Source organism: Vipera berus (genome assembly GCF_964194415.1).
Source record: "Vipera berus genome assembly, chromosome: 8".
Lineage (NCBI taxonomy): Eukaryota > Metazoa > Chordata > Lepidosauria > Squamata > Viperidae > Vipera > Vipera berus.
The window spans coordinates 5623621-5643977 of NC_138211.1; the positions used below are offsets into that span (position 1 = coordinate 5623621).

At 44.0% G+C, this 20357-nt stretch overlaps 1 protein-coding gene across 2 annotated transcripts in view; it reads left to right on the top strand.

Moving 5' to 3' along the window:
* Positions 1 to 20357, top strand: part of LOC308671462 (opioid-binding protein/cell adhesion molecule homolog) — a gene marked incomplete at its 5' end in the record, with an annotated part of 598349 nt that overhangs the window by 308195 nt on the left and 269797 nt on the right. The window contains one exon of one of the 2 annotated variants that reach the window (XM_081333652.1): positions 795 to 879. In XM_081333652.1, the coding sequence (XP_081189778.1) occupies positions 795 to 879 (85 nt within the window). Of the gene's footprint in view, positions 1 to 712; positions 880 to 20357 lie in introns of those variants that run through there. The other variant, XM_081333651.1, reaches the window with a different exon arrangement.

Below are 20357 nucleotides of genomic sequence, written 5' to 3' on the forward strand. Positions count from 1 at the left end.
CGGGGAGGCCAGAAGTAGCAGCGGCGGCAGCGGCGGTAGCCTCCCGCCCGCCTCGCCCGCCTCGCCCGCTCGCCCGCCTCCTGCCTTGAGCCGCCGAGGGGCGGCGGCGGCGGCGGCGGCGGCGGCGGCGGCAGCCTTGCCAGCCGAGCCGGAGAAGCCCGGACGGCTGAGGACTGAGGCGAGCGAGGGCGGCGTCGGGGCTCCTTCGGCCGCTCGGCTGGGCGACTTGGCGAGCGAGCGAGCGCGCAGGGGGCGAGAGCCGCAGCCGGCCGCCTGCCGTTCTCCTTGGCTCCGACGGGCGCTCCGCTTCCCCAAGCGCCCCGCGGCGGGGACTCTGCGCCTCGCCTCGCCCGCCTCCTCCTGCCTGCCTGCCTATTTCCTCGGCGGCGGCGCAGAAAGTTTGCCGGCCGGAGCCGCGCAGCCACTTAGCCCGGCTTCGGAACCCGGACCGAGAAGGAGAGCCCGGAGCTTCCCCCGGCCTCGCCATCCGCGCCTCTCCGGGAGCCCCTCGAACCGCTGCTGGGCTCCCCGCGTCTCCGGAGCTGGATTTCCCCCGGGCGCCCCGCTAACCGTCTATCCGCAGAAGCGCCTCGGGCTCCGCTTGCTCCCCGCTCGCTGCCGCCGCCGCACCCTCTCCCTCAGCCTCGCCCCCGCCCCCTCCAGCTCCCGGCGCAGTCTATCTTAGCCTGGAGGGACGTCTCCGCATCCCAGGATGGGGCTCGTGGGGGGCTTGGTCCTGCCCTGGCGGTGCCTGGTGGTCGTGTGTCTGAGGCTGCTCTTCCTTGTGCCCGCAGGAGTGCCGGTGCGCAGCGGAGAGGCCACCTTTCCCAAGGCCATGGACAACGTGACGGTCAAGCAAGGAGAGAGCGCCACCCTCAGGTAGGAGCAAATCGCTTTGGGCTACTCTTGCTGACTGCCGGGCGGGGGGGGGGTGTCTCTTGCTTTGGGGGTGGGATGCGTTTCCCCCTCCGGGAGGGACAAATCGGTTACCAGCGGGTGGGGATTTAGTGCGAAAGGAGCCTGCTGGAGCTCCTGCTCGTGGCTGGCTCTGCCCACCCAGGGAGTTGTGATCTGGTACCCAGCCAGGAGTTTGCTTGCTTGCCTGGTTGGAGAGGCAAATTCTGGGGAGGATGCAAAGACATTGCCTCGGGGTGCAGGTGGGGGGGCGTTGAAAGAGCATTTTCAAGACTGGCGTGGTCCGTTTAAGATGCTGTTGGTGCTTGCAAAAGAATATGATTGTGGAACCGGTGGCAAGAGTGCTGGGAGAGGGAAGGGAAGAGTGAGGCCTTTCCTTCTGCATTTTAAAAGGAGGGGTGCCGGGCAGTTGGATAGCTGAGTTTGTGCCAACTTGCAGGATGGACACCTTTAAAAGAAGTACTGGAGATGGCTTGAGTGCCAGCTGGGGCATGGATGTTGTCTTGGGGGGGGGGTCGTATTTGTGAAGCCATGGGTGAAAAAATAAGGGGCAGGTCTGCATCACATGTGCTATTCTTCTCCCCTCTCACTGCTCCCCAATTCCTGCCTCTGGTTCTAACTGGTTTCTGGGACTTTCGATGTCTCTCCCAAGATTGCATCGATCACTTTATATTTTCTGGACCGATCTGTTAATATCAAATCAGTCTCTGACTCCTGGGGCAGCCTTGGTGAATTCTGATAGGGTTATTCATTCTCTCTCTTTCTCTCTCTCTCTCTCTCTCTCACACACACACACACACACACACACACACACACACAGAGAGAGAGAGAGAGAGAGAGAGAGAGAGAGAGAGAGAGCTTTATTTTGCACTCCTTGGCTGAGAAAGAGATGTAAACCGGCTCATAAACAGATGCCTTATTTTGGTGCGTGGGTGGGTGGTTGGGTGGGATCAAAAATGCAGCCAGATTTCTCTTTGCCTTCCCTGAGCGAATCTACAGGTATGGGATTTGTGCAAAGGAAAAGATGGGGAGAGTCTTGCTTTGAGAAGACCCCCAAGGGCACGCACCAGCTTGCAAGGAGCAATGGCTGGACTCATCATCATCTAGATGAGCAACGGGATGGATAGTCTACTCTAGCCCTTGTACCAGAATGAAACAGGATGAGTTTGGGAGCATCTGAAAGAGGAAATCATTCAGTGAATTGAAGTTCAGTTCCTCAGTTAGAGAGAATCTTCTGATTTGGGTGTCTACACATAGTTGAGAAGTGGTCGGGAATGCAACCACATGGCTTACCCAGTGCATTATATGGCTACCGGTGGAAATGGTCAAGCTTAATGTATTGTCTAACCCCACCCCCACCCCCAAGGGGGTTAATTCTGCACACAGGTTGAATGTGTTGAAAGAACAAAGTGTTTGAACCTGTGGAAGGGGACACACATTTTGGAGATGGCCATTGGAGGTTCTTAAATGGATGCACATTTTGGAACATAGGCCGTCCCCTGGAAAGGACGGAGTGCCATTGGGAGGCCTCATTCAGTTTCTCAATGGCCCGATTGTTGGTCCTCCCAGCTGCTAGCTCATCATTTATCTCCCCCTTTTTTGCTTCTTGGACAGAGAGACCCATTGGGGTAGGCAGACAAATCACACACACCTATTCATGGGGGAGCCACCTTCTCCTTGGCCTCTTCCAGCAGTCTGGTACTAACTATTCCTTTCTTACCCTACCGATAGGAAGATGATTAAGTTGTGAATCCAGGGCAGATGGAGAGGGGAAAAAATGAGAGAAAGAGAGAGATGGGTAGTCCAAACATGGCTGTTTTGTGTGAAGTTGAGAACTGAACTGCAGTTCATTCTCTCTCTAAAATAACTGTTTCGTCCATTGATTTTTCAGTTATGTAGAAAGCAGCTATTAACAAGCTGGCCATTTAAGCTGGAGACAGATGATATGGGTTTGACTGTCATTGTCTGTGTGCATCTCTGTGTGTGTGTGTGTGTGTGTGTGTGTGTGTGTGTGTGTGTGAGAGAGAGAGAGAGAGAGAGAGAGAGAGAGAGGGAGAGAAAGAGGGAGAAAGAGAAAGAGAAAGAGAGAACAGAAATGAGGGCTAACGTGGTTTGCTGGAGACACCATGACTTCTAGCTTACACGCAAATGATATCTGTTATTTCTGCCAAACACATTTTAGTCTTGCCTCAAAATCACGCGGAACCTGTTGAGAGACACAAGAAAAGCCATTTGCATAAAGCTCTGGAAGAAAGCCCTCAATACCTTGAAAAGAAGAATTGTCTGCTTGCTTTATTCAGTAAGGCTGTGCAAATCTTCAGAAGAGGCGCTTTGAAATGTAGAGCAGCCCCGTGTACAAACCATCGCTTTCTGAGTAGTTTTGAGTACTTTTGAATAGTTACAGCAATTGGGGCTTTCTTTTTTTTCTTTCTTTTTTCATGTTCATGTTGCTGCTCTGGAAGTGTGTGGTGGGGGGGAGTTCCACCCGTCTCCCCCTTCAGTATGCAACATGCAGCCACTGTCTATTATCAGGATTACTGTAAGAATAGCTCAGCACTTCTTTGCAAAGTGCCTGGGTTTAAATAGATGCCAAACCGTGGTTTTATTGAATAAACTGCGACTGGCGGGCTTCAGTCAATTCACTAAATCCTAAAATGGTGACTTAGAAACAAGGGCTTGTAAATGGCTGAGGCAACACTGAACAATTGCACCTGTGCTTAGTTGATGCTTATGAAGTCATTGTCTGAGGATATGTGGGTTGTACACATGTAGAAAAAAAAAGAGGGATCTTACTTAAAAGATTATAATGCAGTTTAGGACTGGCTTAAAAACCAATGCAGTTCTAGGCTGTATTAATAGAGGGATAGAATCAAGATCACATGAAGTGTTAATACCACTTTACAAGGCCTTGGTAAGGCCACACTTGGGATGCTGCATACAGTTTTGGTCACCACGATGTAAAAAAAGATGTTGAGACTCTAGAAAGAGTACAGAGAAGAGCAACACAGATGATTAGGGGACTGAAGGCTAAAACATATAAGGAACGGTTACTGGAATTGTCTATGTCTGGTTTAACGAAGAGAAGGACGAGGGGTGACATGATAGCAGTGTTCCAACATCTCAGGGGCTGCCCCAAAGAAGAGGGAGTCAAGCTATTCTCCAAAGCACCTGAAGGCAGGACAAGAAGCAACGGATAGAAACTAATCAAGGAGAGAAGCAACCCAGGACTAAGGGGAAATTTCCTGACAGTTAGAACAATTAATTAGTGGAATGGCTTTGCCTCCAGAAGTTGTGGATATGGAGGTTTTTAAAGAAGAGACTGGTCAGCCATTTGTCTGAAATGGTATAGGGTTCCTGCCTGAGCAGGGGGTTGGACTAGAAGACCTCCAAGGCCCCTTCCAACTCTGTTATTCTGTTATCCTATAGGTGAGGAATAAAACCCAGCATCCAACCCATTGCATTAGGACCCTTTTGAGCACTCTTTTCAGGAAAAAGAAGCACAATTAAAAAGAAAAGGTTTGTGAACTGCTAATGGATCAGTGGCCACTTTTAAAAGATATTTCCAGAATATCTCCCAGCATTGAAGTGGCCTTCAGCCTCTCCTGTAGTTAAGGTTGAAAAAAGAAGCTTAAACAGCTTCTACAAAGTCCTACTATGGCAGTGTGCCAGGCCATATCCCTTGCAGCTTCTCACTAAAGTAACCCCTGTTGTAAACAGCACAAGAATCCTACAAGCAAATTACCATTGTTAGAATGAAAGAAAAACATGACATCATCTACAACTGATTCATTATGACTTCTTCCTACAGAACCAAACAAATCATATTTTTTCTCCTCACCAGCTCAGAAACAAGGTTGTTGGGACCCATAGCACTTTTGTTTGTTTTTTTGCGGCTCCAGACCTTTGAAGGCACACATCACCTGGATGGTCTTAGACCTGCAGTCTTAGTTTTTTGCCAGCAGATGGCCAACTGTGATATTTTATTTTCATTTGCAGATGGTCTTTTCCCATATCTTGGAACGATGGCATGCAACTGCAAACTGCAGCTGAGACATAGGCATGTAGAAGGAGGAATGAAAATGTTGCTTTCTCCTCGCTTCTTCTGATTTTGCCAGATGGAAGCTGTTATTCCTTCAGTTGATTATTATTTATTTAGCATATGGCATACAACATCAGAGAAATCTACACGTGCTGGACACACAATGCAGTCCTGACAGCCTAGACTGCTAGTTCATTTTGTTTGGCCCTTGCGTGTTTAGCCTTGGGGCACCACAGGGGACAAACTAGTTTTATGCCAATTAACTAGCGGCGCTCAGGTTGCTGACTCTTCCGCCGGTCTCATCTCACCTTACCTCTTGTCGTGATGCCGTTCACCCATCCAGGTCTGCTCTCTGCTCACGTGAAAACAGCTAGGTTTTCCCCACAAAAGTGGTACCCGTTTATCTACTTGCAGTATTGCACGCTTTCAAACTTTTGGGCGGGCAGGAGCTGGGGAGCGATGAACATCTGTAGCTCGGGTGTAGGATGAGGGTAGAGGTTCATTCTCTGACCTTGTGGCTTGGTTTCCAAACGTTTCGTTACCAGGGTGACACTGACATCCCCTAAATTCCACTGGAGATGTAACGAAACATTCGGAAAACAACTCACAAGCTCAGAGAACGAACCTCTATCCTCAGCTCACCTTTTCTCATGGGAGCTGGTCTTGAACCACCCAAGTACAGGGCATTTCTGGCTGGCAGTTCCAGTGTCACCAAGCCACTGTGCCACTGCATCCCCTTCCTTCAGTGGAACTGTTTTATAACATTGCTACTTTGTGATAGGCAGTTGAAAAGAAGTGGTGCCAATGCCTTCTCTTCTAAATCTCTCCCAATTCCCTGATTATGCTCCTGCGCTGATGCCTTATCTCTACTTTGCAAGCATTCACTGCCTCTTATCCTTAGCATTTATTTTTAGTCTCCTCTCCTCATTCCACTCTCCACCTCTGCATTGCCTGCCCTCCTTTTGCACTCTCTGTGCATTCAGCCATTACATCTGGCTTGGCTCTTTGATTGCTTTCCATGATAACTGGCTGCCAAAAAAATCCTGGGGCTTTGTCTTGCCAAATCTGTTAGCCGAGTTATCTTTCCAAATCTACTTGCTGATTCTTGAGTTCAGGCAACTGAGTTGCTTGGGAATAGCTGAAGAGTTGACTCACTTAAAACAGAATTGATGGGTTAGATGAGGAATTGGAAACTGAAGTCTACACTAGAGGTAGTGGGAGGGGAGGGGCTAGAGGGAGGGATTGGAGCTCAAGAAATAGGAGATAAAATGATTTGTGTGATACAGTATGAGATGCATTAGAATAAAATATTGATTACATGTCATCAAGTTAGTGCCAACTCTTAACAACCGCATAGATTTTCTCCATGACAATCCTTTGTGGTTCTTCAACTTTTCCAACGGTGTCCCCATCATCACTGTAACAGTCTGTTCATCTGTTGGTCTTCCTCTCCTTCTCTTCCTTTCCACATTTCCCCAGCATCACAACCTTCTCCAGAGAACTGGGTTGTTGCATAATGTATCTGAAGTTGGATTATTTGAACCTGATCATTGATGCCAGAAGAGAGAATTGATTTTTTCTGTGATCCATTGGTTTCTTGTTTTGGTAGCCCAAGGTATTCATGGGAATCTTCTCTGACCCCAAATCTCGAAAGTGTCAGTACTCTTTCGATCCTAGTTCCTCAAAGTCCAAGGATAAAATATAATGTTCAGCAACCTTTGAAGTATCTAGGTGAGGTACAAACGAAGCTTGTATGAGTTGGTAGGGCTGAAATAATTTTGTATCATACAATGTGTAATGAGCCACATGTCAGGTACAAGCAGCCAGAGCTATTTGGCCTAAGTCAGTAACTTTATTGTTTATGACCTATATTACAAGAATCTCCCCAGGCTGCTTGCCTTCTTCTGTTAGTGACCAAATAGGGCTTTGTGGATCTTGGGGGACGTCAGGCTTATGACTTTTGTGGCTGTGCAATGACTCCAAGATAGGGCCCCACTTGATCCCTCCTTCCAGCCTGGCTGGCAATTTCCAAGCACACCATCATTGTATGAAGGATATTCATTCATTCATTCATTCATTCATTCATTCATTTGGCTGCCCATTTTAGCAGATGGTAACTCTGGACAGCTTGCAATCATAAAAGTTAAATATACTTATACATTAAAAATGTAAATAAGTTAATATAAGCAAACATTATGATCCAATTACAGATGGGGAGGGCAGGAGTATGGTGGGGTGGGGGAAGTGGGATCTGTTGTTAGTCAGTCAACCACACCCACTGTGATATTTTGCCATTGGGGCTCCAAGCTAACTGGCAGAGAAAGATCTTTAGGCTCTTATGAAAGATCAGGAGGGTTGGGACTCACCTTACACTGGGGGGGGATTTTCCGGAGGGCAGGTGCAATGGCAGAGAAGGTCCTTCTCCTGGACCCCACTAGCCAGAATAATCATATGAAGGATCAATTCACACCTCTGACTATTTGATCCTCCTTACTCAATGAAGACATGAGGAAGGAGAGGAAGTAAGTCTGCCCACTATGGGCATACTATGGGCTCACTCACCTTCAGTTCAGACACCTTATCAGAATGTGTCTGGATCAGCCCGCTCTCCAGGGAATGAAGAAATGAAAGCTTTGTCAGTCATGGTTTACACCAGATGTATGAATGAGCATGAATTGGCCTATATGGTAGTGTGCTGCAAAAACAAACAAAACAACAATTCATGCCTGTACTTGCATATCTCCATTTCCCACCCAGCAGCAAGTTTACTCTTGTGCGAAGATGTGTGACATTGTGTTGTGGATAATGGGTCTCACTCATTGGTTTGGGGTTTCTCCCCCCCTTTTTTTAAACTTTCTAGCGAGGTTCTAAATGTGCTGGTATACGTAAAGCAAAAAGGCATTGCTATAATTAAACCAACCACAGAAGATATGCAAGAAGATGACATAGTAACCAAGTGTATGAGTGTTTTTACACACGCACATGTACTAATTGGAATTGTTCAGATATTCACTAATAGGCAGAATTCAGCAACTGTTGAATTTCCACATGTCAATGAAGTCTGTGGGTGCCCACGTGCATGCTTTAAATAATTTCCATGAAATATTTTATTAAGGTGCTTTTTTATCAGGACCGCCGTTGTCTTCTGGGTCTCTTTTCTTAAAATATAATTCTACGGAAGTGAAAATTAAAAATAATAATTATATTTTGAGGTGCTGCCCGATCAATCTGTATCACCCCTTATAATTCAGAAATAATTGCACGAGTCAGGGAGAACAATGTTATATCTCTTGGAACCAGAAGGTGTTTATTGTGTGAAAATTTGCACCTCATTAAAAAGGTGTAAGCCTTCCCTTGGTCCAGATTGGGAGGCTCAAAATTGTAGATCTTATTCTGCCTCCTTTCTCCAATCAACACCTTCTCTCCTTAACTTCTCTGTTGTGAGACTTGCATGGCTGTAACCATAGAAGGTGCTTCTTCCTCATTTGAACTGGCTGTCTCAGAAGGCATGGCACACACACACACACACACACACACCCTCTGTCAAATTTATGGAGACATAAAGTAAAAAAGGGAAAGTTCCTTTTTAAATGAGGTCAAGTCCTGGTGCATCTTGCCACTGCTTCCTTATTATTTGTTTTGTTCAACTTGTAGTGTAGCCTAGAGCCTTGCAGTCTTCTGATGGTCTCCTAGCCAAGAGTTAAACAGAACCAAATTTCCTTAGGGTTTCAAGGTCAGCCAAGGTCAGTTAACTGATGCTTCTTGACTGGATGTGGTGGCCCTTTCAGCATCCGATCAAATCTTTTCCCTCCTCTGAATCTGACACAAGAAGACCATCTGCATGTAACCTATTGCTGAACTAAAGTATAGAAAAGTTGAGCTGCGCAACCAGGATTTTGTACCTGCAGTAGACCTTGACAATCCATTGAGTGACTGTTGGAAGTTAAAGCAGCACTAAAAAAAAAAGGGACTTACGACCATTTTTCACACTTACAACCATCCCCAGGATTGTGTGTTCAAAATTCAGATGCTCGGCAACTGACTCACATTTATGACAGTTGCAGCATCCCAGGGTCACGTGATCCCCTTTTGCAACCTTCTCACAAGCAAAGTCAACGGGGGGAAGCCACTTAGCAACCATGTCTGCAACTTAATAACCGCAGTGATTTCCTTTAGCAGTTGTGGCCAGTAAGGTTGTAAAAATGGGGCACGGAAACGACTAGCACGCATGTGCGGGGGAACCTTTACCTTTACCTTTTTTAGTTTAATGAAAAGAAGGACTGGGGTGACATGATAGCAGTGTTCCAATATCTCAGGGGCTGCCACAAAGAAGAGGGAGTCAAGCTATTCTCCAAAGCACCTCAAGGCAGGACAAGAAGCAACAGATTTAATCAAGGAGAGAAGCAACCTAGAACTAAGGAGAAACTTCCTGATAGTTAGAACAATTAACCAGTGGCACAACCTGCCTCCAGAAATGGTGAATGCTCCAACACTGGAAGTTTTTAAGAGGAGACTGAACAGCCATTTGTCTGAAATGGTATAGGATTTCCTCCCTGATCAGAGGGTTGGACTAGAAGACCTCCAAGGTCCCTTCCTACTCTGTTATTCTGTAAAGTCAATGAGGAAAGCTAGATTCATTTAACAACAACACGATTCACTTAAGAACTACAGCAATTTGCTTACCATCCATGGCAAAAAAGATGCTAAAACTCAGATAATCTCCTTGCATAGCAACATAAATTCTGGTCCCAGCTGTCTTCGTATGTCGAGGATTACCTGCACAATAAAAGAATATGGCATACATATTATGAAGCTGCTGCATTAGTAGGAATAAGCGATTGGATTAATTTGACGCAATTGAGGTTATTAAATCTTGAGGGCCATGATTTGTTGTTTGGCTGGCATGCATATTTGTTGTATGATAAGAAGGTAGATACTGTGTTTAGGATGCATATTTTAAGACAGGCATTGCTGAGAGTTTGGAAGAAGTATAGACATAAGCTAAGCAGCAAGATACCATTGTGGGCAATTCCAAAACACGCAATAGAAAATATACATGCTGGTTTCAAACATGATGTGACTACGTACAAGGAAATTTTAAGCCTGGAAAGGAATGTTTGGTGTTTGAAATCATATAGCCTCTTGCGAGAAGAGAAGATTGTTCAAACTTGGTTTCAATATATCCAATTACGGGCCAGGTGGAAAGAAGACCAGAAAAATGGATTTACAATGACTGATGAAAATTTGATAAAGCAGATTAGAAATCAGGGATCAGCACATATTAAACGGATATATCTTGCATTGATAGAGATTGACTCGGAAACAGAGCTTGTTAAGGATTGTATGATAAAATGGGCCCAAAATATCCAGGAAGTTATTACAATGGACATGTGGGAAAAGATTTGGGTGAGGAACGTAAAATTTACTCAAGCTCAAAATCTAAGAGAGAACTTTTACAAAATGTTTTATAGATGGCATCTAGATCCTAAAAAGCTTGCAAGTATGTATCCGAATTATCAGCCTAAATGTTGGAGGTGTGGTGATGAAGATGCAACATATTTTCACATATGGTGGACATGCAAGAAGGTTAAGGCTTTTTGGATAAAAGTCTGGTGGAATATGCAGAAGATTTTTAAACAGAGGATAAAGTTTTGTCCGCAACTTTTTTTGTTGGGAATAATTGCAGACGCTACAGTTGTGGACACCAAGCTGATGTTGAACTTAATTACGGCGGCAAGACTTTTGATAGGCCAATATTGGAAGAAAGAGGAACTGCCGACCATAGAAGAGTGGACTTTAAAGGTTTCTGACCTGGCAGAGATGGCGAAGATTTCGGCCTATTTGAAAGATCATTCGCAAGAACGTTATATTATGGAATGGAGAAAATGGATTGAGTTTATCCAGAACAAGTATAGGGTTAAGAAGTTTTATGTAGCATTCGAATAAGTCTTCTTTCGTTTTTTTTTTCTTTTTTTTATTCTAGTTTTTTATATATATTTAATATTGTTAAGGTGTGTCTTATCCTATATAAGCTAGAGAGTGATGGATTTTAGAATTTATAGTTGTTAGTATATGGTTGTTTATGATTGCCTTTTTATATATATATACCTTGTATTTAGCTCTGGGAAGTCGGGGGGGGAGGGGGGGTGGAGGGAGGGGGGGAGGGAGGGAGGTTGGGGGGAGGTAGGGGGGGAGCAGGGAGGGGGAAGGGGGGTTTTTTAAAGGAAAACTGTATTTTAAAACTTTTCAATAAAAAAAAAAAGAATATGGCATACAGATTAGATTCTTGAATTAGGTGGAATTGGTAATCTCCAACAACAGCCTTACTAAAACAGTTACTAGTCTATTGGTAATTTGCATATCTACTGTTTAAAGTGGCTATGCAAATTACCAATAGATCCCAATTTTGCTCTGAAACGATGGTAGTACGCAGTTAGAATGACAGTGGAAACGGCATAATTAGAAGCCGGGCAATGAGATTTCAGGCTGTTTTGTTTTGTATGGTGTTTTGGGTAACATCCTTGATTGAATGCATTCAAGTTGGCGAAATCAGTTTCCAGAGAACTCGGTACAAAGATTGAAAGAATGAAAAATTACCCAGAATGAGCCAGACTTCCATGGATTCAGGCAACAGAAATCTTCAAGCCTTCCCCTGGACCGTATTTAAGTTTGTTCCCAAAAACTTTTCTGAACCCTTCAAAATGATCTATTTACTTCTTAAATAAAGCCATAAATTGTTGACAATCCAAAACAGCTGTCATTATATAAGCCTTTATCATGCCAGGCTGATGAATGGCTGGTCTACCCAGCGTACAATTCCCTTTCCCTCATCCATCCTTCTTTCCCTCCCACCTACCCAGTTTTATAAACCAATCTTGGTTCTGTTTGGAATTTTGGCAGTTTTTCGTGATAGACGCTGGGCATTTAAACATTTTTCTCCTTTCCTTATAAGCACACACACACACACACACTCACAGACACACATGCCAACACCACACATTACAAAGGAGTGCTGTGAACAAGTGAATTCGGGCAAGGCTCAGAAAACTTAGGCATTGTCTCAAATTTCTCCCAAAAATGAATTGGGGAAGTAGCTGAATATTCTGATTTATTTTATTTATATTAATTAGTCTATCCATGGTCTATATAAGGGGGTGAGCAACTATGTCTCCTTTACGACCTGTGGACTTCAGCTCCCAGAATTCCTGAGCTAGCCATGCTGGCTCAAGAATTCTGGGAGTTGAAGTCCACAGGTCATAAAGGACACATAGTTGCCCACCCCATGTCTATGCCAATATTTCTCAACCTTGGCTATTTTAAGAGAGATGGACTTCAACTCCCAGAATTCCTCAGCTGAACAAGCAAAGTCAATGGGGAATTAGTTTAACACCCAGGTGAAGAACTGCAGTGCTGCAGTTTTGTGGCAAAAGAAATGGTAAAATCAGGCTTGTCTTATTTAACAACCACTTTTGCTTAACGGTGGAAATTCTGATCCCAACTGTGGTCGTAACTCAGGGACTATCTGTCGTGCAAACTGAGTAAAGCTACATCACAACTTAATCTGGGATTACATGAGTTTTCTTGTTTTTTTTTCTTTTTCTTTTTAATGTGTCCAATCTTGCTGCATGGACAAACTGCAGTTTTTACACTTTTTTTTTTTAAAAAAAAAAACTATTTTCTGAAATGCACTGCCATTTTTTTTAATTAAATGGGGCTCTGGCACTGCCACAATGGGGAGTTGGAAGCTATTTCCAATCCTGGTACTACCCTCCCCCCCCCACTGCCTCCCCTACCCCTGTTTTGGAAATGTGTAATGAAAGTAGAGAAACTAAACAACAGCGCTCGTTTTTGGCAACCTTGGCGTTGTAAAGCCTTGAGAGCTGGGTGCATTTAAGGGTGTCCGTGTATGTCTGTGCGAGTGTGTACGCCTGAACAGAAATCGGTGCCTTCCCTTCAGGGCCTCACTTTCCCCCTCTGGAAAGTGACAGTCCTAATACCCTCCTGCCCACAGAGTTCCCTGATTGCGAAGTGCGGGGCTGAGCTAACATGTTATTACCGCTGCAATTTTTTTTCCTTCCTGCCATTAAATCTTAGCTGGGAAAGGGGAGTTGAGCAACTTCCCATTGTGTATGAATGCTAAAAGTGCAGGGATTAGCAAAGGACACATTAGCACAGCCCTCTTCTTGGCGCTGCTATCATGCTTCAGCCTAACCTCCTCCCCAACCCAAAATAAAATCACAAAGCAGCTAAATATATACCTGCCGGCTCGGAAGGTACATCTCTCTTTCCTTCTCTCTTGGAGGTGTAACTGCGAAAAGAAAAGAAAAAATCCAGCAAAATTAGAGCCGCAGGTAGTGGCATTTTGGGTCTTCCCGGCTGGCATAATAATGTATTTTTCCCCCCCAAGGGAGATGGTATTTAACTTGTCTTGCCTGCTCCCGATCGTTATAATTATGTGCCCACTAATCTTACTGCAAAAGCAGAGATATTGATTGGTGGGGAGAGGGACCAGAAGGGGTGGGTCTGAACCCTTTGTGACACCAGTTTCCAAATGATTGTGTGACGTTGCTAGTGTGGCTTCACCCTGGCCTAAGACGAACGAGCAAGAGAGGCACTGGAGCTGCAAACCGGAGTGTTCATAGCACTTTATAGATCATTGGGTAGACAGAGTTGGCACTCAAGGCTAGAACTAATATGGCCTACTCATGCTTAATGGCATTTCAGAGCATGTTTTCATTGTTCCGATGTCCTTCTGCAACTGAGTTATATTCTAGCTCCTTTCCCCTTCCCTTTGCTTCCCCTTCCCCTTCCCCTCTCCTCTCCCTCCCTCCCTCCCTCCCTCCCTCCGGGATCTAGCAATAACAAGGAAAGCAAGGGTATTAATAAGTTAGCCAATATGGTGTAGTATTGAGGCATTCAGCTGGGAGACTGGGAGTTCTAGTCCTATGCTAGGCCGAAGCCAGCTGGATGACCTTGGGCCAGACACTTTGTTTCAGCCCTAGGAAGGAACCCAGGGGGAAAAACATCTGGAAAGCCTTCCCAAGAAAACAACAGGGACTTGTCCAGACAGCAACCAGGAGTAAAAAACTCAAAGAGAAAGCAAGCAAGCAAGCAAGCAAGCAAGCAAGCAAGCAAGCAAGCAAGCAAGCAAGCAAGAAAGAAAGAAAGAAAGAAAGAAAGAAAGAAAGAAAGAAAGAAAGAAAGAAAGAAAGAGAGAGAGAGGGAGGGAGGGAGATAGGGAAGGAGGAATAGATGAAAGAAAGAGATGCATGCTTTCTTATCCAGAGAAGGATGAAGAAAGAGTGATGATTGATTCCCACACAGAGAAATGGAGAAAAGTTGTCCAGGCCCATGGTGGCCGGTTTTGATTTTGAAAGGAATACAAGCTGCCCCAGGCAAGATCATTTTGTTATCCAAGCTAAATTTAACTCTAGGCAACGAACCTAGAAGTCTGGCATTCAATCCGCCACCAAGGCATCTTAATGGTGCTACTCCCTAAGGCTGAAACTTCCAAGGGAGCTACTTCCTCCCTGCCAAATGCAAGTTGTGTGCAGTCAATGACACCATGTTTTTCCCAGAAGGGAAGGAAAGGGAAAAGGCTGAGGACGAAAAAGAGAGGGGATGGGGAGGATTCCAAAATCCCAAATGAGTCAAAATTCAGCTTTCCCTGGAAGACTGAGTTCTTAAATCAGGCTCAAGTAATCAACAACCACAACATGCCCAGAGGGAAGAAAAAACAGAAAGAGGACCGTGGTATAGCTAAGATTTACGAGTGTTTAAGCCAGCCGAGTGTTGTTTTCCCAGCTCCAGAAGCCAGAGCAAGCCGTTCCTTTTCTCTTTCCCCTTCCTTCTCCAATTTATTTATTTATTTGTGTATATATTAACTCTCTTTCCTCATCCTCCTTAAATCTAGCAAATTTCTAACCCATATAAATCCAATTACCCATGTTTTGCCTTCAGGGAGTGAGAGAGATTAATGTGACTATTTTGGCAGGAATATAAAAGGAAAGAGGTGGTAATAACAATAAAGGCTCATAAAGAGGAGCTGATCGCCAGGCCTGCGCCTGAAGCCAAGTTGTAATTTTTGCAACACTTGCTTGCCAATGCCAGCCAAGGACCTTTAAAACACACACAAAAAGTAGGGACGGAGGTTATTTCTGTGCCACGAATAGGTCCATCCGGAAAAGAAACACTTTCTGTGTGATAAGCAAAAGCAGGCTGTGTAGTTACGGGAGTTACTCTTCCCTAAAGGAGCCATTTCTACCCGTTTGTACATCAACAACACAACTGCTGCACGTTTGTAGATGCCTACCCTTCACTCTAGTTTCTGACAGGTGTTCTGAAGCATGTACAGGCCAGGAGCAAATTCCTTCGATTTTAATAAGAGAAATTAAGTTGAAAGATTTTCTTTACCATCATGGATTGGGATAGAAGCGAAAGGGAAGAAAAAGAGAGCGATACACTTGAGTGAATTGATTTGCCTGGCCTTTCATTATCTTGTTTTGTTTTAATCCTGACTTACAAGGGTACAATTTTTACTGTCTGAGATCTAACAGCATCCTAAAAAAACAAAATTGCTCCAGAACAACTTTCACATTAGACTTCCAGATAATAGGGGTGGGTGGGAAACGGATGTGGTTGGAGCTAATTTGGAAGATGGCAAAATCTGGGTTTGCCTTCTGTAGCCCTCATATAAATATGCAGCCATTGTGATGACTTATATAAAAATAAATCTTTGCCATCCTGGATTTGGGGTGTGAGTGAAAGGGAAGAAAAGGAGAGCATTCTGAGGCTATGTATATATCCCTCCAACCATCTCAAGCCTTCCTTGCAGGTTGTGCCAAGACATCACTTATTTCTGTTTCTATTCTTCATTTTATAACCCACTTTATCGGTGACATAAAGAGGGCAGGAAGCCAAGCAGACAAAGAGGTTGGCTTATATAGCCTATAATCAAGTTTTCATATTGTAAATAGGAGGCTGACGGTTAATAGAAGAAAGGCAGGAAGCATTTACACCTGAGCTAAAGAAACTTTTTTATGTTGTATTTATAATTGGAGAAGTTGTTAATGCTCAGAAAGAAAAGATTTGGCAGTACACTACATTCCAGGTGTTGTTCTCTTTAGTTGCCACGGGGTGTGTGAGTGGGGAAGACAGAAACCTTCAGAAAGAATTGTGCCAGTTTTCCTTAAAAGCAGTTGGGTTTGTGGAGACTTGATTTATTCACCTTTGATCCATTGCTAGCTCTTATCTCCATTGCTTGTCCCAAAGTGGCTTTTCCCAAAGGCAACTGGACTTTCTTGGTGTTTGTTGGTTTTAGTAACACTTATAATGGTAAGACCACACATTGCATCCAGTTTTGGTTGCCACAATATCAAAAAGATGTTGAGTTTCTAAAAAGAATGAAGAGAGAAGCAACAAAGATGATTAGTGGACTGGAGTCTAAAACTTACAAAGAACAGTTGCAGGAATTGAGCAGTTTAATGAAAGGAAGGACTAGGGGTGACATAATAGCAGTGTTTCAGTATCTCAGGGGCTGCCCCAAAGAAGAGGGAGTCAAGCTCTTCTCCAAAGCCTCTGAAGGCAGGACAAGAAGCAACGGATGGAAACTGATCAAGGAGAGAAGCAACCTAGAACTAAGGAGGAATTTCCTGACAGTGAGAACAATTAACCAGTGGAATGACTTGCCCCCAGAAGTTGTGGGTGCTGTAACACTGGATGTTTTTAAGAAGAGACTGAACAGCCATTTGTTTGGAATGGTATAGGGTAGGGGGCATGGCTGGCTCAGGAATTCTGGGAGTTGAAGTCCATGAGTCCATGAGTCATAAAAGAGCCAAGGTTGTCTACCCCTGGTATAGGGACTACTGCTGGAGCAGTGGGTTGGACTAGAAGACCTCTGAAATCCCTTCCAACTCTGTTATTCTTTTATTCTTTAAAAATGTTTCATTTCTCATCCAGGAAACCTCTCCAGTTGAACTTTGGGATAACCATGACCTGGATGATTGAGACTCTCTATAGACCTCTTCCTTGCCTCCTTGTCTATCCACACCTCATTGCCTGCATTGATTTGCTTGGTCTTCCAATATCTGGTTTTATTTCTGACTTGTAATGGTACAGTTAAGCAACTGTCTGAGATCTAACATCTTCCAAAAAAAATAAATCCATTGCTTCATTTGCAACTTCCAGATTAGTCTTCCACAGGGGGAAAAAAGTGTTTGGAACTGAATTAGAAAGTGGCAAATTCTGGGTGTGAGCTTTGTAGCCTAGGTATAAATATACACCCATTGTGATGACTTGCAAAGTATTACAACTGGATTAACATTTAAGGTCAGAAATATTGTCACCTGCTTTTATCACCCACTTTTACAGCATAAGCTCTTAAACCACAATAAGGCATAACATCATTGATCTTAGGGTAAATATCAAGTGAGTCTTGAGATAAAAAGTAAATTAATAGGATAAATACTGAAGATCCAGGCTGGTTTTTTTTTTTTAGAAATCATTGGAGGCTAAAATGACTAGCTACTACTCAGCGCACAGGAAGTCCTTGGCTTATGGCCACAACAGAGTCCAACATTTCTCTTGTTCAGGGAGACATTTGTTGAGTTTTGCCTCATTTTACAATCTTTCTTGCCACTGTTGTTAAGTAAATCACTCCAGGAGTTAAGTCAATCAGACGGTTGTTAAGTGAATCTGGCTTCCCCATTGGCTTTGCTCGTTGGAAGGTTGCAAAAAAAAAAGGGGGGGATCACGTGACTTTGGGACACGGCCACCGTCATAAATACAAACCAGTTGCTGAGCTTCTGAATTTTGATCGCGTGACCGCAGGGGATGCTGCAACAGTGAGTGTGAGTGTGAAAAATGCCCCTAAGTCACTTTTTTTTAGTGCCATTGTAACTTCAACTGGTCAAGCGTTTTGAGTTGAGGACTACCTGTATTTAAAAACCAATGTTTTCAGCTTTTTTTTTTCTTCAGCAAAGAATGGCAAAAAGAATGCCAGGGTGTGAACTGAACCAAGCAGATTGTAGAGTAGGACCTGTTGGAAGAAGGAACTTAGATTTCTTCATCAATGCTACATCAGCTTTTGAGGGCAACTAGGAGTACGTGTTGAGGAATGGAATGGAATCAACCAAGGACAGGGAATGGAGCTGAGGTTCTAATTTGAGTGTCTCGCGTATACCGTAACAGACTTTCTTTGGTTTTGGTTTAGCATGGCGTACGAACACCGCCAACTACATATGTCTCAATCATACTTTAATACAAGGGTCTCCAAAGTTGGCAACTTTAAGACGTGTACTTCAACCCCCCTGGCTGGCTGGGGAATTCTGGGCATCGAAGTCCACAAGTCTTAAAGTTGCCAACTTTGGAGAGTCCTGCTTTAATACAGTATGCAGAGTTTGATCCTTTGGCTGCTGTTTGAAAGGAATAACAGAACAAGGAGCCAGGTGCTACCTTAGTAAGTTCTCAGCACTATCATGAAAAGAAACACAGCAGGAGTTGTAAATGTTATTGTAAGTGCTTGCTGGTTGCAAGGGCCTAAATTGTGATTATGTGACCCTGGGGATGCTGCAAAGGTCATAAGTGTGAGGACTGGAAATAAATCATTTTTTTTCAGTGCCGTTGTAACGTCATAGGGTTGCTAGATGAATTGTTGTAAGTTGAGAACTTTATTATGCCAAATAAATAAGTGAAGGACATAATACAAAGGTAGGTTAATTTTTATTTTATTTTATTTTTTTGAAACAATCAACATTCAGGAAGAACAGGAAGATTTTTTTTTAAAAAAGATACTACACTTAAGAGAAACACTGGTATTAAGCAAGTTCTCATTACAATATTAGGAATCCAATTAATTCCATCTTTTCTCATTTGCTTGGAATATTGGATTGCACCACGGCAGACATAGCTTGAAATTAGTATCAGTGTTCTTAAGTTTTTTTTCCCCTTAACAATTCTTATTCAATCTATTGAAAGAAAATTTGCATTAGAAATTCTTTAAAAGGAGAAAAGAATTTCACTGAAATGTTTGTGGCAGACTGTGGTGCTTTTGTGATTTTAAATTGGATTGTAGTGAGTTATTGTATGACTTTTTGATAATGGCAATGTATTATTTCATTCTGTGCCTAACACAATATTGGGCTGTGTGCATGGATGTTGCATGTCTTATGGTTGAGTCATTTTTCCCCCCTAGCAAGTTTCAGTTTTGTGAGATTTCCATGCTGCCTTTCAGCCTTAAGCAAAGACTTCAGAAAAGAATTTGCATTAAGGTTTTCTTCCATCATAAGGCTGCTATTGCTGCTAAATATTGCCCCAAAGAAATGGTTGGAGAGTTCCTCCTTCCAACGAGGTAGAATATTTGTAGCTCAAGGTTGAAATAAGGGGTCCTTGGCGCTCTCTGAGCAAGGCTGTTTTCTTGCAGACATTTCATTACCTTTCTACCTCCCGGTTAGACTACTGCAATGCCCTCTACATGGGGCTGCCCTTGAGGACCACCCGAAGGCTTCAACTGGTGCAGAATTCAGCCGCGTGAGTTTTGATGGGAGCTTCCCGATACTCCCGTGTAACACCTCTTCTCCGTGACCTGCATTGGCTTCCGGTTGCCCTCCGGGTGAGATTCAAGGTGCTGGTAATGACCTATAAAGCCCTAAATGGCTTGGGTCCGGACTATCTAAGGGAACACCTGCTGCCGGCATCATCTTCCCATCGTCCTGTGCGCCCCCACAGGGAGGGCCTTCTCAGGGTACCGCCGGTTAATGAATGCCGGCGGGTTATTCCCAGGGGAAGGGCCTTCTCTGTGGGTGCGCCTGCCCTATGGAACCAACTACCCACAGAACGTAGGACTGCCCCCGACCTTCGCTCCTTTCGCCGGGACCTGAAAACTTGGCTCTTCATTCTGTTTGGTCCAGACTGTGGGGTTGTGAATTTAACTGGGTTTTAGATTTACTCTTGGGGCTTGAATTTAATTTAATTGTTTTATTTGTTTTTAATTTTTTGTATTCATGGTTTTAACTGCCCTGTAAACCACCCTGAGTCCTACGGGAATAGGGCGGTATACAAAAATAAATAAATAAATAAATAACCCAAACTAAGTAACATCATCAGTGCTATATCAGTAGCACTGATAATGTTATCTAATTTGGGTAATCAAACCTCTGAAAGAATCACCTCCCATTTCCTCTGGCCAAGGGTTTGGAGGAGACCTCTGAAATTGAGTTTTGACCATTTCTGCCAAAGATGACTTCTTGGGCAAATCTCGGCTCTGTACCACAGTTTTCAAGTCTTATCCATACCCTGAATTGCTGAAGGACTCTCTTGTAGAAGCAGCATATATTTTAATGATTGTTTGAATGTTCAATGGATTTCTGTTCCATTAAACTCTCAGTTTCCAATGACAGAGAAAATA